The sequence below is a fragment of the Syngnathus typhle genome, linkage group LG9, assembly GCF_033458585.1.
Source record: "Syngnathus typhle isolate RoL2023-S1 ecotype Sweden linkage group LG9, RoL_Styp_1.0, whole genome shotgun sequence".
NCBI classification, from domain to species: Eukaryota; Metazoa; Chordata; class Actinopteri; order Syngnathiformes; family Syngnathidae; genus Syngnathus; species Syngnathus typhle.
In genome coordinates this window covers 4,955,942-4,975,991 of record NC_083746.1, presented here as the reverse complement: position 1 = coordinate 4,975,991, position 20,050 = coordinate 4,955,942, and the positions used below count along the sequence as shown (strand labels likewise).

Below are 20,050 nucleotides of genomic sequence, written 5' to 3'. Positions count from 1 at the left end.
TATTCATGTGTAACTCTATCGCCGCCCACTGGTGAACTCAGATAATGCCATTTTCATCACAACCGGTAGAAATTTTTATTCATACTTCCCCCCGCCCCCCCCAAAATCAGCAAACCCCACTCCGTTTTAAAACCAAAATGAAAACAAAAACCGAGTTAATTCACAGTTGGAGTCAGCGTTGCACTTTTGTAAAACACAAAAGAAGAAAAAAAAATGTTTATATTAAACCATTGGAAAGTTTCTTAATTCAAGTGGTATTTTGTCACTGAAGTAAAAAGAGGCATTGTAGTAAGTGCAACACATCACTTGACCAATTAAACAACTGTATTTACAGCACTCGACTGTCTATTTCCTATGTTGTTCACATGTCAAGAGTGCTGTCTTCTCAGCAGCGAACCAAATCTGTGGCTGGAATAAACCATCATGTAAAAGAAGAGCCTTTGACATCTTAAGTGACAAACAATTCAAACCCCCGCTAGCTGCAATCATATTGTCAATTTGTATGAATGTCTACAATGCCACTGGACTTGCTCAATTTATTACAAAACCATCTGACCACTGCACCCACTTCTTTTACTGTTCGTGTAAACCTGACAGTGTGGTTATAATTTAAAAAAAAAAAAAGAGGGCACGAAAAAGAATGTCGAAATGTAAAAACAAATTGGAGACATCCTGAGTTGGGAAACCCAAACTAACATAAATAGACTGTGACCAGGAAAGTGGTGCAGGTCGCACTTGTCCTGCTGCTGCTGTGGTTGTTGCAGTTTCTCATATTAACGTCAGTCCAAGCAGCATGAAGTATCTCATGCTAGTAGCCTTGTAGTCCATTGTACACCTTCTGTATGGAGCCTTGCTTCAACACCTTACGAATCTCTGCAAAACAATTGAAGTCATTTAAATTTAATACAAACGTATTAGAGCAGCCCCCACGGTGCCATTTATACCACAGTGGCCCTGAACCAACAGCATTGGTAGTCACTTAAATCCGACTCACCCTTTATCTGCTTTTCATTCAGCTGTGTCTGAGGGAACTCCACGTCAAAGGTGATGATGAGGGACCCACGATTATTGATGTTGTCGAAGTTGGGCAGGCCCTCGCCTTTTTTCCACACCCTGGCGCCAGGCTTGGTTACCTTGTCCCGCTCGATGTGCACCTAACGGACAGGATGGACACGTGTGCAGCGCTTAGATGGCACCTTAAAAAGACGGTGAGCGTGAAAGAAAACAGGTACCTTGTGTCCGTCCAAATGAACAATGTCCATCTCAAAGCCAACCAGCGCTTCCACCAGGGAGATGGTGACGTTGGTATACAGGTCATCACCCCTGCGCTCGAACACACGATGTCTACAAAAGACAAACGCCCTCTTAATGCTGAGTTCTTGCGCATCCTGTGACCGGAATGTCAACCTAATCTCTAAAGTTGATCGTACTTTAACACTTTGATGCGGAAACGTAGATCTCCGGGTTCTCCGTCAATGTGAGGCTCCCCTGAGTAAGATACATCGTTTTTGATCAGTTAAGAATTCAAGTCAATTTCCCTCACTGCTTGAATACACAGTTTTCTTTGTATCCAGAACACAGTCTATTTTTTTATGCTTTTTAAATACAAAAAAACAAGAATCACAACATGAGGAGATGCCTTCTTCTGTATCGTCAAGTGCGATATTGATGGTCCTGAAGCTTACCTTCCCCAATGAAGGGATACTCCATCTCATCTCTCACCCCTTGTTCAATTTCGACCTCCAGTGTTCGCTCCTCATTCACCAGCCTGGTGCAATCAAGCAAATGTCACAAAAAAGGTTCAGTTGAGAGTACGTCCAAAAAAATTTGAATAAGGAGAGACTCACTTGACGTTGGGACATTCATCGCACACCATCTCTTGCGTCATCTGGAAGCGGCCTGGGCCGAGCTGTGTGGTCCTCATCTCTGGTCGACAGTTGCACTTCCTCTTGCCGGGTGCCTCTTTGGCTACTGGCTTGTTACGCACAACCTGGCCACAAAGAAACACAGTTTTAATAAGAAGTAAAAGTTTCTTTTTTTTAATTTTTATAAATGCAACTGCTGTAGTCAAAGGTTTCCCTGGAAGACAAAGAACACCTTCATAACTTGCATGGTAAAAACATGCCAAATCAACATGGAACCTTCGACTCACTTCTACAAAGTTCCCAGAGTAGACCTCTTCAAGTGTGACCTCCAAGTCAAGCACGATGTCATTTCCTCTGGGGATGTTTCGGTCCTGCTGCTGTCGATTGCCTCCAAACATGAAACCAAAGTCGCCAAAGAAACTACAGGAGAGAACAATTGTAACTCAATGCTGTAGTATCTCGCCAGGTAGTCACTCCATTTTTCAGGAAAAATAAGGTCAACCAAGGGTCTCTTTCTTTCCGCTTTGATGATAAAAAACAGTGTCATGTTGTCATACTTTTGTCAAAAAGCTCTTTTATTGCTTGTTAACATATTAGAATAACTCCTATGAAAATTTTTGTGCCCCTGGTATGTTGGCCATTTTAAGTTCACAATTAAAGATGTTAGGATGTTCGAATTAATGTGGATTTCAATGTAATTAAGAATCTAACTATTGTCTTCCATTTAACTAAACAGGACCAACCTGGAGAAGATATCATTGTGTGAACTATGGTGGCCCTCTTTAAGTCCATCTTCTCCATATGCGTCATACTGTTTTCTTTTCTCTTCATCTGATAGAACCTAAAAAGGAAACAGAGTGCCAGTCATTAATTTCAGACATTCAGAAATTCAAAGCAGAACCATGTAAAGATATTGTTAAATTAATCCAAATCAGATATTGTCCACCAAAATTGACCATTAATATCTTTGTGACGGTAGAGGTTGTAATGGACCTCATTTATTGGATGCCATTATATTATAACGCAGGTGTACCTATTGTTGTTGCAAGCGGTTCTGTTGATAACAACCTTATAAACATTAAAAAAACTCGGAAAAAGATTTTTTTAAATGCATGTTAGGACAATTAAAGCAGTGCAATCCAAATATTGTAAGGAAGCACCTGCAGTCTTATATGAAACAATCTTTATTTAGGTAATTTCGTGTCAGCCAATCAGATACAGCCACACGCTAGAATTGACCAATCACGACGAGCCTAGTGTTTCCAACGGCAACCGACCGGCCAAGCGTATAAAGTCGTGTCCCGAGCGTTTCCGGGTGACGTTTCACGACAAAACCTTGATGTTACATTTGCGAAATCACTTCTGATGCTTATCAGGAAAAAAATGTCTCATACCTCGTAGGCTGCGCCCAAGTCGGCGAATTTATCCTGAGCTTTGGGGTCGTCTTGGTTCCTGTCAGGGTGTAACTGGAGAGCTAGCTTTCTGTAGGCTTTCTTGATGTCCCTGATTGATGCACTCTTGCTTACACCAAGAATTTTGTAAAAATCTCGCCTGTACGTGAAAAAAAATAAGCTTCAAAACAACGTGAAACGTGCACACTACATCACAATAGTCCTTTCGTTGGTATCAAAGGGCCAATAAATTGTCTACTTTGACAAGTGCGTGTTTTTCCTGATTTTAAATACTAGTTTGCTCCATTTAATGCCACAATCACACCAACACAAAGAAAACTATGTAAAAACAAGAGTAGTTTGGCCGCTTCTTCGCACCACTGGTTGAACCAATCACAGTGGAACATGTGTACCAGCTGGCGATGCTGCCTGACCGACTGTTCCGGTACAAAACCGCTTACTTACCCGGCAAACACTGCAGTGATAACCCAGAAAATCAAACAGCACACAGTGAACAGGTTCATCCCTTTGGTCGCCATATATAACCCTCTAAATATAAATATTTCACAAAATCCTTTAAAAAAAAAAAGAAGAGCCGGTTTCAATTGAAGGTTGGATCCAGCGGACTGTCACAGGAAAGCCTTTTCCGGCTTGTCAAGGAAGTCCCGCCTACCGGCAACCCGGTTGAATCCCCGCCCACATTTAAAAAGATAGCTGTCACGATAAAGAGAAGCTAACGCGTTACTGGGTTGTTTACTATGGGGAACCGATTCACGCAGCTCTGGTTAAAGTTAAAGTAAACAACCGACACCCCTGCACTGACTGTAAAAAGATGGCGAGTGATGAAATTACATTCCATACCATATTCATTTTCAAGGGAATCGGTTTGACTCGTTTACATTATTTTGGGGTCAATCCGCCCCTGAAGCAGAGTCTCGGATTGGTAACTGATTGTTTGGAGACATATAAAACTGTTTCTATTTTTTGTTTTGTTTTGACTGTTTCAAATAAAATGCTAAACATTGTTTGGCTACTTTGAGCTAACTAATGACGCATGCGCAGCAGGTATGTATAGTGTGAAGGTAGTGATGTGCATTCCAGTTCTTTTAGGTGAACTGAATCTTTAGAATCAGTTCAATCACGTTTTACGGCGAGGTGGCACCGGCTTCAATGGGCATTACCGACACCTACTGGTTGAAGTCTTATGAACTGAAAAAAAAAAGAACGAATCACTGTAGGAAGTGATTCGTTCACTCTCGTTCACTGAAAAGATTCGTTCTTATGAACGAATTTTTCACTCACGAGCCAACACTATGTGAAGGCACTGGAACCATTGCACCCCTACTCCCCAAAATCTTGCATCAAACTTCCGAGCAAGCTGCTGATGGACCTCTAATCCAATACGCAAATGATTCGGAGCAGTTGACGAGGCCGGGGTTTGGCCATCGACAAATAGTGGAGGTTTGCGTTTGTTAGCTTCGCTTAGCTTAACTCTTCACACAAGTTTACCGCGATGGGAAAGCCTCGCTTGGGCAACTAATGTGTTGTTTTGAGAGTTAAACGCGTCCCTCGTCTCCTCAGACAACGCTCTCGGGTTTGAAGCGTTTGTTTTAACCGTGCTTGGTTTACTTGTGCTACAACGGTGAAGGTGGCAGCAGTCTGGCTGTTATGGCGCATAAAGTGCCAGTAGTAGTTAACATTTCTTACATCGGTCTTTTAAAAGCCTGCATGATTGCTCAAAATAAATAGAAATTTAAAAAAAAATGTGAATGTGGTTTTAGTCGGGACTGAGCAGACTAAACAATTTGATGGGATTAAAAAGTTTGGAATTTGATTTATCTTAAACTGTAGGAACGTAGATGTGCATACGTAAACTCATTTAGATTCATTATTCAATGAATTAATTTACATTATTTGTGTTTGTGTATTTATCACGTTTTAAAGCATCATTTCCGACTCTGCCATTAATCTATGCCAAACAAGTACAAATCATAATTGCAATAGATATATGAAAAACACGTCCATAAATATGCGTTAAATGATCTTATCTTGTGCCTCCTGACAATGTATTATGCTGCTGCGCGGTTAAGTACTACTCTTTGCATCATTTTGTCATCTTATAAGACCAAAATATTTGGTACACATTGAAGGTGATAGAGCCTCTCTGACAGTGTCAAATCAAACTGATTCAATACTGTATGTCCTCAGGCATGGATCCGGACAGTGTAAGCATATGGCCACGTATGGAGCCCTTCCTCCTCGGTGCCCTTCAGGTGAGTGTAAATCAAATGCATTGTCCAGTGTACTGTTACAAAATAACTCAGATGTGAGCCCTGATTACAGGTGGCCCCCTCCTCCAAACTTGGCCTTCACTACCTTCGCAAGATGGCTACCTACGTGCGAACCCGCAATGGCTGCTTCCCCTCCTTGACCTGGCACATGTGGAGGCACATTGCATGTGGGAAGCTGCAGCTTGCAGAAGATCTAGCGTGGCTCTACTTTGAGACCTTTGACCTCTTTACCAGCCAGTCGCCTGGTGACCGACTGGAATGGGCAGAGTGCCTTTCCCAGTGTTCAAGCAAAAGTGAGCTTGACCAGCAGAGGAATGAGGTAAAAAGTTGAGCGCTGTCTGCCGCAACGTAACACTCTCGCTGAACCATAACTCCAGCTCCTGCTGTCACTTGCTAGGCACACATCAGCGTACACAGGTTGGCACGATGACAGATTTGATGCCATTTTTATTCCCCAGAGGTCCGTGGACACGCTGCAGTTTCTCCTCTTCCTCCACATCCAACAGCTGAATGGCGTGTCTCTACGTAAATCACTCATTGGCGAGGAGTGGCCCAGCCACCGCACACGCTCTCCGGCTCCATCGGAACGCGAGGCCAAGGCCGGTTCGCAAAACAAGGTCAACCTCATGTTCTTTAACAGAATAAAAAATGCTGAACTATAATAAACAAGTCTTGTATCGCTGTTACTACTTTAATTGAGGGGTTTTGGGATGGCCGAGACCTCCGCTCAGATCAAGCACACAATATCAACAGGTGGTCAAGATCACCTGTTGTATGTGTTGTGTTTGTTCAGTAGAACTGGGATGACCAGGCCCACCTGTCCTTTGTGCGGAGCCACCTGGCGGAGCTCCTGGAGCTGCTGGTGGAGCCGAACCAGCTGTCCGAGTCCGGTATGGCCTTGCGTGACTGTCAGGTGTGTGGACCATCCTCTCATGTTAGCTCACAGGACGTTAGCCACGACTGACCCTGTCCGCTCCCAGATCTCCCTGGAGGCTGTGCGCAGCCTGGGCCTGCTCCTGGAAGGCTGGGTGCAGTCGGACAGGACTGTCCAACCCGTCCATAAGTTACTGAGTAAAGGTCCGCTCCAGGTGCACGCGGGCTACTGCGCACTCAGCCATTCCTTCCCTTTGCACCAACTTATCTCCTGTCTTCAACATAACCTCACCCTCAATCCATTCGGGAAAACATCCTGCCTGCGCTCCGGGAAGCAGCTAGCCTGGGCCCAACAAGGTACCCGAAAAAAAAATTCTACATACATCTCCCTCCTTCAAGCATTCCCTTACTTTATCTCATCTTTCCTGTTGTGTCTAGTGGAGGGAGCTATGAAGCGTGCCAAGATATCCCGAAACACTCACATGGCCCCAGCAGGTAGCAAGATGGTGCTCATGTCTCGGGTCTGTAAGCAGACCCTGGCCAAGACTTCTGACAAGATGACAGGAGCCAACATTAAGATCCACCGATGCACCGACGCTTACATCTACCTCCTCTCGCCTCTCAGGTCAGCAGATAATTCCAAATTTTTTGGAGCGTGTAAATATGCAGTCTTGTTCAATCTGGATGTGATTTGATTGATTGATTTATATGCCAGGTCGGTTATTGTGGACAAGTGCAGAGATTGCACAGTGGTTCTGGGTCCAGTGGAGACAAGCGTGCATGTGCACTGCTGCCAGAATGTGCGCGTAGTGTGCGCGGCGGGCAAGATAATTGTCGGGGCGTCCTCCTGCTGCACGCTCCACACCTTGACGCCCACGCGTCCTCTGCTCCTGCCCGGCAACGCTGACATCACCCTGGGCCCCTTCCACACTTTCTACCCCTCCCTGGAGGACCACATGGCCATCGTAGGGCTGGCGGTGGTCCCCAACGTGTGGGACCAGCCCCTGCTTCTGGGGACTGACCCCGTAAAGCCCTTCACCAACCCAGACCCGGCATGCTACCGTCTCCTGCCCCCAGAGGAGTTCCACATGATGGTGGTGCCTTTCCACATGGAAGGGGACACGTGCGAGGTGCCGGGGGGGTTGGCACCCCGCTATCAGGCAGCGCTCGATGACAAGCAGAAGAGGGTACAAACATGGCAGAAAACTGTCATGGAGGCCCAGCTAAACAAGTGAGTGGCTTTGATCTCAACATGGAACAATTCATTTAAGTCCTATTCATTATTGATTCAAAATGGCAAGCTAATTGCTAAAAGAAATGACCCCAAAACAGAAGTCTAAGAATTGTGTTGTAAGTTTGCATGAAAGTAGTTTTTCAATGGAAGACCGAAAAACGGCACCAACCATGAGTAGGTTGCCTTTTGTGCACCTATTGCAAAGTTGTAATTGCTCCATTTTGTACAGGAAATCCCAAACCAATTGTCATACACCGACTGTACGGTAGCTGTATTTTTCCATTTCATGACTGTAGTGGTTCAATGGAGAATTGAAGCCAATAGGTCAATAACAATGTGAAAGGTTGCAGTTGTGTGTCACTGTTGCTCGAGGGACTGGTCAGTGTAACACATATGACAAGGATTAATGTCCTTCATTAATTAAATGCATTGCGCCACACAGTCAAAATGTTATTTTAAGATATTGTTTTTTAAATAATTGTCTGTTAATCTGTATTTTTCCTGCCAAAAATTGCCATCAGCCTAAAAAAAATGTGTGTGTGTGTGTGTGTGTATATATATATATATATATATATTCTTTCTGTAGGGAGCAGAAGTGCAAGTTCCAGGACCTGGTGGAAGCAAAGTTCCACGAGTGGCTCCTGGAGTCGGGACACAGGCGGGAATTGGACAGCCTGATCCCGAACCCCGCGTCCTTGCTGCAGGTCCCCAACGGTGCCCCAGTGGACGACAGGTCGGCGAACAACGACATGTATTCAAAGACAGGAGGAGCAGTGGCACAGTCGCCGATGGCTTGTTGAACTGTTTTCCTCACAGGTTAGTTGTATATATTTCAGATGAAGAAGTTGTCCTGGACATTCACAGCATAAATATGAAGGGACCAAGGCCCCATTTTTGTTTTGAATGGATGGTCACTGATGTAGACTACATGCTGTGTTCTGCCTTCAAACTAATTAAGGGAAATACAGTAAATGTAGCAATTTTGATTTGTTATGTAATTATGAAACTAGCACTGAATAGAGCACAGAGCACCACAATTGAATCCATAGATGCTCAGAATATAAAAAAAATGAAAACAATATGTAGGGACGCATGGAGCCACGTTGGCAGCTTCACGAGCAAAACAGTTTCCCACCCTTGCTTTAATTGATACTCTTTTGCAAATGTATTCATGGAAATTTGTACTTCACAACTGAAATTAAGTGCTCATGTAGTTTGTTCGGCTTGTCATACGTTTTCAATAATTGGGAAAATGGTTCATAAAGGGGCCTTTGCAGATCCTAATGTTGACTGTTATCAACATCAGTGTTGATTTACTCATGTGCCAAGCAACCACGTGTGATTCAAAGTATATTTTTCTATTAGTCACTGGAATTATAATGTATGTTATATTTTTGTTATTTTATTCATTCTAAAGACATTGTTTGCACTTCATACCTTCAATCTCAAGGTTAGCTTCCTCTGTACATAGTAATGCATTCAAAAAAATAATAAAAAAATGAATAAAAAAATTCATTGGAGGTAAAATAATGAATGAATGCTGCTGTCACACTCTTCTGTGCTTTCAAACATCTATTATATTGTCATAAAAAAGAAAAATAACAATAAAGATGTTCACTTCTATGTATGAGTCTTGTGCTATTTTCAAATTTGTAATAATACACACCAATTTGAATGATTTATCAAATATATTGAGCAAATAAATGATGTTACGACAGTAACTGGATGCATCCACAAGGCAGAAATAAGTCCTGAGTTGGCAGCTCCTCCCTTGCCAGGTGGGGGCAACCCAGCTGGCACGTGCGATATGGTGTTGGGAGGGCAGGCGCTGGATGCGGTTGGTGGGTAAGTGGGGTCATTGGACGCTTACCATGCCCGGCATTCTTTATACCGTAATCCTTCCTCGCTTTTCTGGAAAATCTGAATAGTGCTGGAATCACTGACTCAATTTTTGGATCTCATTTTCATGACAAAGCGATTGTTCCTCTGTTTGCCTCCCACTGTTGGCGCTCCCCAATGCGGCAGGACTGGCTATAAAAGGGAGAGCTCGAGGTTTGAGTGCAACATCGAGACCTCAGGGCAAACACCAACCATTGCCGCCACTTTCGCATCACAGAGGCTGCACTACTCCAACATGGGCAGGGTGAGTTGAGGCAAAGACCTTGGGCGTTTCCGTCGAGTTTTCCAACTGCGCCTTGGGATTTAATTCCTCCAAATCCAAACGTCATTCTTGACTGGAGGCGGCAAATCACCAAGTCAGCTGGTTTTAAAGATGTCATGCCATAACTGGCATGGGATCCATTTCCATTAAAGATTGAATTCTGTCTTACATACTGTCCCGTCCCGCAGATCGTCTTCTACGAGGACAAGAACTTCCAGGGTCACCGGTACGAGTGTGACGGCGACTGCTCCGACTTCCACACCTACTTGAGTCGCTGCAACTCCATCCGCGTGGAGAGCGGCGCTTGGGTGGTGTACGAGCGGCCAAACTACCTGGGTTACCAATACGTCCTGATCCGAGGCGAGTACCCCGAGTACCAGCGCTGGATGGGTCTCAACGACCGCCTCAGCTCCTGCAAGATGGTCCACTTTGTGAGTGTTGTACCCTCATTCACTTGAATGTAATTAACAAAGTACAATACTTTGTACGTTAGGGATCTGCACCTTTAGACAAATAACTGTCCCCTTTTTTAGTGTCCAGCTAACCCAACTGTCCCTGTATTAGAGCAGAACATGTGATTTCTGTTGTCCAGCTAACCCAACCCCTGCAGCTACCTTCAGGGTCACTACCAGTCAACCCATCCCCCCCAAAAAATCAATCTACTTTGACAAGGGCCATATAGGATCAATTTTGTATCTCCAGGCAAACAACCAATCGAAGCCTCCACAAATCATGTCAGATCCCAGTTTTGCGTTATCCTTCTGAGTCCTTTCCTCTCATCGTTCCAGACCAGCGGGGGTGGCTACAAGATGCAGCTGTACGAGAAGGCCGACTTTGGGGGCAAGGCTTTTGAGGCCACAGAGGACTGCCCCTCGCTTCTGGAGAAGTTCCGCTGGAGGGAGGTGAACTCGTGCAAGGTCTTTGACGGCTGGTGGGTGTTCTACGAGCACCCCAACTACCGCGGCCGCCAGTACTTCCTGGAGAAGGGCGAGTACCGCAAGCCCGGCGACTGGGGCGCGGCCAGTGCTGCAATCCAATCCTACAGGCGCCTCACTGAATGAGTTGCCACTCACCCCTCTGTGCCCGAGGCAATCATGCTACATTATAATCCCTGACAGGAAATGAGAAAATTGTGAACTGGGGTCAACAAAATAAAAGCCTGTCAAGAAAGCAGACAAAGATGTGTCGAATTTTGCAGTTTTATCTGTACTTTTGCAAACAATAATTTGGTGTACTGTACATCCTTCAAAACCCTAACCCACCAAAACACAACCTCATGTCACCCCCCCAATCTGAAACCTTACTTTAACAACCTTAAACCTGCCTTCAAACCTTAACCATGGCTTGAAACTACAATTTGAAATGCTAACTTGAAAATCTAACCCTGGCTTGAAACCATACCTGTCTTAAACCCCTCATTTGAAACCCTACTTTTAAAGCTTAACTCTGGCTTGAAGGAGAAACTAGATTTTTGTTGTTGTCAGTTTTGTAAACATTCAGATTAGGTGACAAACTCTTGCTCAGTCACATCGGAGCACCTTAAGTTCCCATCAGTGCCGGGCCGAGGTCCACGCTGACAAGTTGAGGGTTAAAATGTGTCCCAAAGGAGAAACAGTTCCCTCCTCCACCAATCAGGATCAGCTGAGCTTCTTTTTGGACCACCAACTCAGAGCAGAAGGAGTGCAACATGAGAGGCCGAGGCACTGATGACTAAAGACGGGAGAAGCACCAATGGAATTCCCGACAAATCCGCACGGGGAAATCAAAGTACTTTTACTGACCGTGAGCAGACGGAATTCGGTGCTGCAGCGCCTGGAAAGGTCGATCACGGCCGCTCCTGGCACGCTGTCTGAATGCAGCCAGACTCCGCCCACCACAATCAGGCGATCGCCAATCACATGGGCACCATGCGAATATCTACAATACAGTACAGTACAGTTAACTTGGAATATTTAAATATTACATTATTGTCACCTCAGTTGAATGGGTGTGTAGTAACCCCAAGCAAGCATGTACTTTCATTATTTTCATATAACAGTGAGAAGAAATGACCTGGGACAAGGAGGGGGCTGAACATCTATCGTCTCCCAGCAGAAGCCTCTCTCATTTGGCTTCATCACCACTATGTCCCCGAGCGGCTCTCCCCTTTTTCCGTGCCCTCCGAACAGGACCAGCCCTCCCTGGTAGGAGCATGCTGAATGGGAATGCCGGGCCTCTGGTGCAGCACCTTCTACTGCCACCTGGAAAAAAAGGTATGGACATTAAGCACAGCAAATGTTTTACTCTTCGAAATTCATTTTTTTTACATTTCTGTCATAAAGTCAGGAAAACACCAATCGTCCGGTCTTCCGGTTTATTTCATGCAAGGAAGGAGTAACTTCACAAAGCAGTAGTGCGAGACGGTATTCAAGATCCTCTGCCCTGCTACCTTGACTTCTGTTGTACGTTAAATTCCCGGCGGCCATGGCAATCGCATTTCAGGCCACCATGGACACAGAATGGATGAAACATAATAATATAAGACCAATAACTTGGTCAGATTTCTCAAATCTCCCCACGGCAGACACTCAAGGTGCGGTCAAAGAAAACCTCGTCGGCCGTAGTAAATCTGCATAATCTCTTCCTTACAATTATGTTTAACAGTAAATAGAGAACAATCACAACCTCAGTCCAATGTTGCTGATCCAGATTCAGGAAATAGCCATCACCCAAAACTGTTGCGGACTCATTTTTTCCACCAAAGATAAACAAGAAGTTTTTCCCTACAGAAAAACAAAAGATGTTTTTTTTTTATATCATTTAGAAAGGAAAACACAACAACTGCTGCTGAGGTTTACCTTTATGAGAGACTAGGGTGGCAGAGTGTCTCCATCTAGGCGGTGGATGAGCACCTGTACACGTCATCTGCTCCTCATGGACTTCAAGTCCATCCTCAGTACCTGGTGAACTTTCATATTGGAAGTTGACTTTGACAAGGCCTCCGATCGGGTTGACGGGAGAAGCGCGCCCTCCGTACATTACAGCGACTCTCCCAGAAATAGAAGTAACACTATGGTAGAGGCGAACGCCTGACAGAAAGCAAAAAGAAAAAGTTTTGTTTGATGCTATGATGATTGAAATTGCTCCAAATTCAGATTAACTCACTCGAATGGGTTGATGGTTTGACATGGAAGGATTTCCATCCTTCAGGGCCCCGGTGCAGGATTTGACTCTGAGCCCCTCGGCCGGTCCTGCAGGAGCCTCCGGTGAGCAGGATGTGTCCTCCAATCAACAATGTTGAGGCCATCCCGAAACCCTCCACGCAAACTGGTTCCATTTTCACAGTGAGGTCAGTGGCGCTCCAAGATGGACACTGGAATAGCACTGAAGGACAGAGCAAAAGTAATCCCATACAGGTTTAAGACAAAACAGGTGAGAACAGCAATGCGCACCTGCAGGATGGACTAGCAGAGACTGCGCTGTGAGAGAACCTCGAGATGCAGTGAGGATGAAGTAGTGCGAGCATTTCTGGTGCCATTCCTGACCAATATTAGAGATGGGTCCGAGTTATGACATTTCGAGGTTACGAGTAGCAAGTGTATTGATTTGACATACCACTCATGCGCACAATAGTATTATTGTCAACCAAAGATTTCTGGTACAGTATGACCCACAGAACCCATAAATCGGTCTTTCGTCTTAACTAACCTCGTACTCATCAAAAGGTTCCAAACTTTCCACTCGGTGTCTCTCATCATCTGGAATTAGCCTGAGGAAGAACTCGTTCATATCCAAACACACACACTGCTCCCATCCCTGAATACAACAAAAAAAGCAATCACACACACTCATTGAATCAATGTTGTAAATAAATCGGAATGAACTCATTTGTACTCTATCGCTAACCAAAGCAGCAGCACCTAGCAAAGGATGTGTTGGAAACTGGCGTATTAAAAATAATCTTACGTGAAGACATTTAGCGACAATTAGCTTCGCAGCAGACCGTCACGATTGCTCCGCCATGTTGTATGCGTTCATATTTACACATTTCCAAGACAGTTGTTTTCATTTCTTTTTTTTTTTAACTCTGCTTTTATTTGACCTAAATGTAACAATTATACTTGTGTTTGGATGATATTTATTCCACTAAGTTAAAAGCTTGGACAAAAAAACTTGTAAGTCAGCATATAACCGTAATATTGTTTAATAATAGTCGAAAAGGATGGCAGGGAAATTAGGTGTAAATGTCCAAATACTAGCCTTGTCAAGAAATCTCTGCTTTTGTGCGTCAGTGTCGGGATATTGTCGAAGCGCGTGCAGAGTGGAATTCAGTTTCAGGAAATGCTCCTGCATGATGCGACCAAATGGATCTTGGGGATGGATCTGCTCGTACATCACAAAAAGAGACTGGGGCAAGAGCCGCGCCGCCCAACTAATGATGTCATCGGACCTGAAGGAACATCATTTTCATCAATTACGATTGCCGCGACCTCTTAAAAGCACAAGACCAAGCTTTGGGATATCCACCGTTGTGTTTCCATGTAGGTGAGCACCACTTCGGAAAGAATCAGAGTAGGAGCAGTCGGGTCCAGTCCCGCCTTTACCAGAGTTTCTTCTACATGGGAATCATGTCTCACATCCACCCCTAGCAGAACGTACTGACTGCTCGACACGTACAAAGGCCCTACAGACACATTTATGATCAGCTATGTAGCAAATGTATAATGCATCAATGCAGGATTTCACCTGTCAAAGAAAGTACATGGTGGGAGTCCAACATTTGCGACAACGACACATTGGACTGGATCAGAGCCGCCTTACGCCGAGTCACGTCTGGGAAATCTACTTCAAACACGACTGCCTTGTTGAGTGCCGCGTCTCCGTACAGGCGGAAATATAGCGAGTCGAAGCCGGCGCCCAAAGACAAAATCTACAGGACAGAAAATTAGAAGTTGTTATTACATGGGGATGATAATAAGAAAATAAAAAAAACAACAAGATGGATTTCGGTAAATGTTAACTTGCTTGTCTCTTGGCACAATGTTGTGTGACTTGCAGGAAGGTCCGCACACAGTGGTCCACTGCCCTCCAGCGCACATAGTAACCCCTACATCATATTTAACACAGTATTGTATGTTTTACCGTCATCTTCATTTTCATTCACATTTTGAAATCCTTAGCGCATTTTATGCAAGTTAATCCTGCAGATGGGGCTGGCCTCTGTGGACAATAAGTGGGGCTAGTGGCGCAATGGATAACGCGTCTGACTACGGATCAGAAGACTCTAGGTTCGACTCCTGGCTAGCTCGATTCTACTTTTTGAAATTCTCTTGCATATTTTATGCAAGGTGATCACGCGGATGGGGTTGGCCGGTCTGAACATCGCGAGGGGCTAGTGGCGCAATGGATAACGCATCTGACTACGGATCAGAAGATTCTAGGTTCGACTCCTGGCTAGCTCTATTCTAAGTTTTGAAATTCTCTTGCATATTTTATGCAAGTTGATCAGGCGGATGGGGTTGGCCGGTCTGAACATCGTGTGGGGCTAGTGGCGCAATGGATAACGCGTCTGACTACGGATCAGAAGATTCTAGGTTCGACTCCTGGCTAGCTCAATTCTACTTTTTGAAATTCTCTTGCATATTTTATGCAAGTTGATCACTCCGATGGGGTTGGCCGGTTTGAACATCGTTTAGGGCTAGTGGCGCAATGGATAACGCGTCTGGCTACGGATCAGAAGATGATAGGTCCGACTCCTGGCTAGCTCGATTCCACTTTTTGAAATACTCTTGCATATTTTATGCAAGTTGATCGTGAGGATGGGGTTGGTCTGTCTGAAGATCGTGTGGGGCTAGTGGCGCAATGGATAACGCGTCTGACTACGGATCAGAAGATTCTAGGTTCGACTCCTGGCTAGCTCGATTCTACTTTTTGAAATTCTCTTGCATATTTTATGCAAGGTGATCGTGCGGATGGGGTTGGCCTGTCTGATCACCGCGAGGGGCTAGTGGCGCAATGGATAACGTGTCTGATTACGGATCAGAAGATTCTAGGTTTGACTCCTGGCTAGCTCGATTCTACTTTTTGAAATTCTCTTGCATATCTTATGCAAGTTGATCGTGCGGATGGGGTTGGCCTGTCTGGACATCGTGAGGGGCTGGTGGCGCAATGGATAACGCGTCTGACTACGGATCAGAAGATTCTAGGTTCGACTCCTGGCTAGCTCAATTCCACTTTTCTAAATCCTCTTGCACATTTTATGCAAGTTGATCGTGAGGATGGGGTTGGCCTGTCTGAACATTGTGAGGGGCTAGTGGCGCAATGGATAACGCGTTTGATTATGGATCAGAAGATTTAAGTTCGACTCCTGGCTAGCTCGATTCTACTTTTTGAAACTCTCTTGCATATTTTATGCAAGTTGATCGTGCGGATGGGGTTGGCCTGTCCTGACATCGTGAGGGGCTAGTGGCGCAATGGATAACGCGTCTGACTACGGATCAGAAGATTCTAGGTTCGACTCCTGGCTAGCTCGATTCTACTTTTTGAAATTCTCTTGCATATTTTATGCAAGTTGATCACGCGGATAGGGTTGGCCGGTCCGGAAATCGTGAGGGGCTAGTGGCGCAATGGATAACGCATCTGACTACGGATCAGAAGATTCTAGGTTCGACTCCTGGCTAGCTCGATTCTGCTTATTGAAATTCTCTTGCATATTTTATGCAAGTTGACCGTGCGGATGGGGTTGGCCTATCTGAATATCGTGAGGGGCTAGTGGCGCAATGGATAACGTGTCTGACTACGGATCAGAAGATTCTAGGTTCAACTCCTGGCTAGCTCAATTCCAATGTTTTAAATCCTCTTACATAGCGTATTTTGAGCAACTTGATTGTGGGGATGGGGTTTGCCTGCCTGAAATCAGTGAGGGGCTAGTGGCGCAATGGATAACGCGTCTGACTACGGATCAGAAGATTCTAGGTTCGACTCCTGGCTAGCTCGATTCCAATTTTTGAAATCTTCTTGCATAGCGTATTTTGAGCAACTTGATTGTGTGGATGGGGTTTGCCTGCCTGATATCAGTGTGGGGCTAGTGGCGCAATGGATAACGCGTCTGATTACGGACCAGAAGATTTAAGTTCGACTCCTGGCTAGCTTGATTCTACTTTTTGAAATTCTCTTGCATATTTTATGCAAGTTGATCGTGCGGATGGGGTTGGCCTGTCCTAACATCGTGAGGGGCTAGTGGCGCAATGGATAACGCGTCTGACTACGGATCAGAAGATTCTAGGTTCGACTCCTGGCTAGCTCGATTCTATTTTTTGAAATTCTCTTGCATATTTTATGCAAGTTGATCACGCGGATAGGGTTGGCCGGTCTGAACATCGTGAGGGGCTGGTGGCGCAATGGATAACGCGTCTGACTACGGATCAGAAGATTCTAGGTTCGACTCCTGGCTAGCTCGATTCTACCTTTTGAAATTCTCTTGCATATTTTATGCAAGTTGATCGTGCGGATGGGGTTGGCCTGTCCTAACATCGTGAGGGGCTAGTGGCGCAATGGATAACGCGTCTGACTACGGATCAGAAGATTCTAGATTCGACTCCTGGCTAGCTTGATTCTACTTTTTGAAATTCTTTCATAATTCATGCAAGTTGATCACCCGGATAGGGTTGGCCGGTCCGGAAATCGTGAGGGGCTAGTGGCGCAATGGATAACGCATCTGACTACGGATCAGAAAATTCTAGGTTCGACTCCTGGCTAGCTCGATTCTGATTATTGAAATTCTCTTGCACATTTTATGCAAGTTGATCGTGCGGATAGGGTTGGCCTATATGAATATCGTGAGGGGCTGGTGGCGCAATGGATAACGCGTCTGACTACGGATCAGAAGATTCTAGGTTCAACTCCTGGCTAGCTCGATTCCAATCTTTTAAATCCTCTTACATTGCGTATTTTGAGCAACTTGATTGTGGGGATGGGGTTTGCCTGCCTGAAATCAGTGAGGGGCTAGTGGCGCAATGGATAACGCGTCTGACTACGGATCAGAAGATTCTAGGTTCGACTCCTGGCTAGCTCGATTCTACTTTTTGAAATTCTCTTGCATATTTTATGCAAGTTGATCACGCGGATAGGGTTGGCCGGTCCGGACATTGTGAGGGGCTAGTGGCGCAATGGATAACGCGTCTGACTACGGATCAGAAGATTCTAGGTTCGACTCCTGGCTAGCTCGATTCTACTTTTTGAAATTCTCATATTTTATGCAAGTTGATCACCCGGATAGGGTTGGCCGGTCCGGAAATCGTGAGGGGCTAGTGGCGCAATGGATAACGCATCTGACTACGGATCAGAAGATTCTACGTTCGACTCCTGGCTAGCTCAATTCTGATTATTGAAATTCTCTTGCATATTTTATGCAAGTTGATCAGGCGGATGGGGTTGGCCGGTCTGAACATCGTGTGGGCTAGTGGCGCAATGGATAACGCGTCTGACTACGGATCAGAAGATTCTAGGTTCGACTCCTGGCTAGCTCAATTCTACTTTTTGAAATTCTCTTGCATATTTTATGCAAGTTGATCACTCCGATGGGGTTGGCCGGTTTGAACATCGTTTAGGGCTAGTGGCGCAATGGATAACGTGTCTGACTACGGATCAGAAGATTCTAGGTTCAACTCCTGGCTAGCTCAATTCCAATGTTTTAAATCCTCTTACATAGCGTATTTTGAGCAACTTGATTGTGGGGATGGGGTTTGCCTGCCTGAAATCAGTGAGGGGCTAGTGGCGCAATGGATAACGCGTCTGACTACGGATCAGAAGATTCTAGGTTCGACTCCTGGCTAGCTCGATTCCAATTTTTGAAATCTTCTTGCATAGCGTATTTTGAGCAACTTGATTGTGTGGATGGGGTTTGCCTGCCTGATATCAGTGTGGGGCTAGTGGCGCAATGGATAACGCGTCTGATTACGGACCAGAAGATTTAAGTTCGACTCCTGGCTAGCTTGATTCTACTTTTTGAAATTCTCTTGCATATTTTATGCAAGTTGATCGTGCGGATGGGGTTGGCCTGTCCTAACATCGTGAGGGGCTAGTGGCGCAATGGATAACGCGTCTGACTACGGATCAGAAGATTCTAGGTTCGACTCCTGGCTAGCTCGATTCTATTTTTTGAAATTCTCTTGCATATTTTATGCAAGTTGATCACGCGGATAGGGTTGGCCGGTCTGAACATCGTGAGGGGCTGGTGGCGCAATGGATAACGCGTCTGACTACGGATCAGAAGATTCTAGGTTCGACTCCTGGCTAGCTCGATTCTACCTTTTGAAATTCTCTTGCATATTTTATGCAAGTTGATCGTGCGGATGGGGTTGGCCTGTCCTAACATCGTGAGGGGCTAGTGGCGCAATGGATAACGCGTCTGACTACGGATCAGAAGATTCTAGATTCGACTCCTGGCTAGCTTGATTCTACTTTTTGAAATTCTTTCATAATTCATGCAAGTTGATCACCCGGATAGGGTTGGCCGGTCCGGAAATCGTGAGGGGCTAGTGGCGCAATGGATAACGCATCTGACTACGGATCAGAAAATTCTAGGTTCGACTCCTGGCTAGCTCGATTCTGATTATTGAAATTCTCTTGCACATTTTATGCAAGTTGATCGTGCGGATAGGGTTGGCCTATATGAATATCGTGAGGGGCTGGTGGCGCAATGGATAACGCGTCTGACTACGGATCAGAAGATTCTAGGTTCAACTCCTGGCTAGCTCGATTCCAATCTTTTAAATCCTCTTACATTGCGTATTTTGAGCAACTTGATTGTGGGGATGGGGTTTGCCTGCCTGAAATCAGTGAGGGGCTAGTGGCGCAATGGATAACGCGTCTGACTACGGATCAGAAGATTCTAGGTTCGACTCCTGGCTAGCTCGATTCTACTTTTTGAAATTCTCTTGCATATTTTATGCAAGTTGATCACGCGGATAGGGTTGGCCGGTCCGGACATTGTGAGGGGCTAGTGGCGCAATGGATAACGCGTCTGACTACGGATCAGAAGATTCTAGGTTCGACTCCTGGCTAGCTCGATTCTACTTTTTGAAATTCTCATATTTTATGCAAGTTGATCACCCGGATAGGGTTGGCCGGTCCGGAAATCGTGAGGGGCTAGTGGCGCAATGGATAACGCATCTGACTACGGATCAGAAGATTCTACGTTCGACTCCTGGCTAGCTCAATTCTGATTATTGAAATTCTCTTGCATATTTTATGCA

At 45.2% G+C, this 20,050-nt stretch overlaps 4 protein-coding genes and 24 non-coding genes across 30 annotated transcripts in view; 26 read left to right on the top strand and 2 right to left on the bottom strand.

The window, feature by feature from the left end:
* Positions 1–306: 306 nt before the first annotated feature.
* Positions 307–3,916, bottom strand: dnajb11 (DnaJ heat shock protein family (Hsp40) member B11). Its single transcript, XM_061287748.1, has 10 exons — positions 3,722–3,916; positions 3,260–3,416; positions 2,609–2,706; positions 2,153–2,285; positions 1,848–1,990; positions 1,686–1,768; positions 1,431–1,488; positions 1,233–1,344; positions 995–1,154; positions 307–873 (listed from the first exon to the last, which is right to left on the bottom strand). Exons 1-10 carry the CDS (start codon positions 3,793–3,795, stop codon positions 809–811), a joined length of 1,083 nt encoding a protein of 360 aa, XP_061143732.1. The 5' UTR covers positions 3,796–3,916; the 3' UTR covers positions 307–808.
* A 54-nt stretch (positions 3,917–3,970) lies between these two features.
* On the top strand, positions 3,971–9,277 carry tbccd1 (TBCC domain containing 1). 3 transcript variants are annotated; one of them, XM_061287743.1, is made up of 9 exons: positions 3,971–4,091; positions 5,465–5,529; positions 5,600–5,866; positions 6,006–6,164; positions 6,344–6,460; positions 6,528–6,777; positions 6,859–7,045; positions 7,136–7,651; positions 8,241–9,277. In XM_061287743.1, exons 2-9 carry the CDS (start codon positions 5,467–5,469, stop codon positions 8,452–8,454), a joined length of 1,773 nt encoding a protein of 590 aa, XP_061143727.1. In that variant the 5' UTR covers positions 3,971–4,091; positions 5,465–5,466; the 3' UTR covers positions 8,455–9,277. The 3 variants fall into 3 exon arrangements, with proteins under 3 accessions (XP_061143727.1, XP_061143725.1, XP_061143726.1); XM_061287741.1 differs by lacking the exon at positions 3,971–4,091 and adding an exon at positions 4,524–4,717; XM_061287742.1 differs by lacking the exon at positions 3,971–4,091 and adding an exon at positions 4,711–4,850.
* Positions 9,037–20,050, bottom strand: part of lcmt2 (leucine carboxyl methyltransferase 2) — a 13,252-nt gene continuing 2,238 nt past the window's right edge. Inside the window, exons 3-15 of the mRNA XM_061287740.1 lie at positions 14,820–14,901; positions 14,541–14,724; positions 14,322–14,478; positions 14,055–14,244; positions 13,503–13,610; positions 13,247–13,334; positions 12,960–13,178; positions 12,653–12,883; positions 12,480–12,577; positions 11,868–12,055; positions 11,597–11,732; positions 11,354–11,525; positions 9,037–10,227 (exon numbers count right to left, since the gene is read on the bottom strand). Of these exons, the coding sequence (XP_061143724.1) occupies positions 11,355–11,525; positions 11,597–11,732; positions 11,868–12,055; positions 12,480–12,577; positions 12,653–12,883; positions 12,960–13,178; positions 13,247–13,334; positions 13,503–13,610; positions 14,055–14,244; positions 14,322–14,478; positions 14,541–14,724; positions 14,820–14,901 (1,852 nt within the window). The 3' untranslated portion in view covers positions 9,037–10,227; position 11,354. The remainder of the gene's footprint in view (positions 10,228–11,353; positions 11,526–11,596; positions 11,733–11,867; positions 12,056–12,479; positions 12,578–12,652; positions 12,884–12,959; positions 13,179–13,246; positions 13,335–13,502; positions 13,611–14,054; positions 14,245–14,321; positions 14,479–14,540; positions 14,725–14,819; positions 14,902–20,050) is intronic.
* Positions 9,462–11,235, top strand: crygs2 (crystallin, gamma S2). Its single transcript, XM_061286347.1, has 4 exons — positions 9,462–9,499; positions 9,680–9,797; positions 9,956–10,237; positions 10,562–11,235. The coding sequence occupies exons 1-4, from the start codon at positions 9,462–9,464 to the stop codon at positions 10,874–10,876; spliced, it is 753 nt and encodes a 250-aa protein (XP_061142331.1). The 3' UTR covers positions 10,877–11,235.
* On the top strand, positions 15,031–15,103 carry trnar-acg (transfer RNA arginine (anticodon ACG)). The gene has a single exon. It is a non-coding gene; the product is annotated as a tRNA-Arg (tRNA).
* Positions 15,184–15,256, top strand: trnar-acg (transfer RNA arginine (anticodon ACG)). Its single transcript has one exon. It is a non-coding gene; the product is annotated as a tRNA-Arg (tRNA).
* On the top strand, positions 15,337–15,409 carry trnar-acg (transfer RNA arginine (anticodon ACG)). The gene has a single exon. It is a non-coding gene; the product is annotated as a tRNA-Arg (tRNA).
* trnar-acg (transfer RNA arginine (anticodon ACG)) lies at positions 15,643–15,715 on the top strand. The gene has a single exon. It is a non-coding gene; the product is annotated as a tRNA-Arg (tRNA).
* On the top strand, positions 15,949–16,021 carry trnar-acg (transfer RNA arginine (anticodon ACG)). The gene has a single exon. It is a non-coding gene; the product is annotated as a tRNA-Arg (tRNA).
* Positions 16,254–16,326, top strand: trnar-acg (transfer RNA arginine (anticodon ACG)). The gene has a single exon. It is a non-coding gene; the product is annotated as a tRNA-Arg (tRNA).
* Positions 16,407–16,479, top strand: trnar-acg (transfer RNA arginine (anticodon ACG)). The gene has a single exon. It is a non-coding gene; the product is annotated as a tRNA-Arg (tRNA).
* trnar-acg (transfer RNA arginine (anticodon ACG)) lies at positions 16,560–16,632 on the top strand. The gene has a single exon. It is a non-coding gene; the product is annotated as a tRNA-Arg (tRNA).
* On the top strand, positions 16,718–16,790 carry trnar-acg (transfer RNA arginine (anticodon ACG)). The gene has a single exon. It is a non-coding gene; the product is annotated as a tRNA-Arg (tRNA).
* trnar-acg (transfer RNA arginine (anticodon ACG)) lies at positions 17,028–17,100 on the top strand. Its single transcript has one exon. It is a non-coding gene; the product is annotated as a tRNA-Arg (tRNA).
* trnar-acg (transfer RNA arginine (anticodon ACG)) lies at positions 17,181–17,253 on the top strand. Its single transcript has one exon. It is a non-coding gene; the product is annotated as a tRNA-Arg (tRNA).
* On the top strand, positions 17,485–17,557 carry trnar-acg (transfer RNA arginine (anticodon ACG)). The gene has a single exon. It is a non-coding gene; the product is annotated as a tRNA-Arg (tRNA).
* trnar-acg (transfer RNA arginine (anticodon ACG)) lies at positions 17,638–17,710 on the top strand. The gene has a single exon. It is a non-coding gene; the product is annotated as a tRNA-Arg (tRNA).
* trnar-acg (transfer RNA arginine (anticodon ACG)) lies at positions 17,796–17,868 on the top strand. Its single transcript has one exon. It is a non-coding gene; the product is annotated as a tRNA-Arg (tRNA).
* Positions 17,949–18,021, top strand: trnar-acg (transfer RNA arginine (anticodon ACG)). The gene has a single exon. It is a non-coding gene; the product is annotated as a tRNA-Arg (tRNA).
* On the top strand, positions 18,250–18,322 carry trnar-acg (transfer RNA arginine (anticodon ACG)). The gene has a single exon. It is a non-coding gene; the product is annotated as a tRNA-Arg (tRNA).
* On the top strand, positions 18,403–18,475 carry trnar-acg (transfer RNA arginine (anticodon ACG)). Its single transcript has one exon. It is a non-coding gene; the product is annotated as a tRNA-Arg (tRNA).
* trnar-acg (transfer RNA arginine (anticodon ACG)) lies at positions 18,561–18,633 on the top strand. The gene has a single exon. It is a non-coding gene; the product is annotated as a tRNA-Arg (tRNA).
* trnar-acg (transfer RNA arginine (anticodon ACG)) lies at positions 18,871–18,943 on the top strand. The gene has a single exon. It is a non-coding gene; the product is annotated as a tRNA-Arg (tRNA).
* On the top strand, positions 19,024–19,096 carry trnar-acg (transfer RNA arginine (anticodon ACG)). The gene has a single exon. It is a non-coding gene; the product is annotated as a tRNA-Arg (tRNA).
* On the top strand, positions 19,328–19,400 carry trnar-acg (transfer RNA arginine (anticodon ACG)). Its single transcript has one exon. It is a non-coding gene; the product is annotated as a tRNA-Arg (tRNA).
* Positions 19,481–19,553, top strand: trnar-acg (transfer RNA arginine (anticodon ACG)). The gene has a single exon. It is a non-coding gene; the product is annotated as a tRNA-Arg (tRNA).
* Positions 19,639–19,711, top strand: trnar-acg (transfer RNA arginine (anticodon ACG)). The gene has a single exon. It is a non-coding gene; the product is annotated as a tRNA-Arg (tRNA).
* On the top strand, positions 19,792–19,864 carry trnar-acg (transfer RNA arginine (anticodon ACG)). Its single transcript has one exon. It is a non-coding gene; the product is annotated as a tRNA-Arg (tRNA).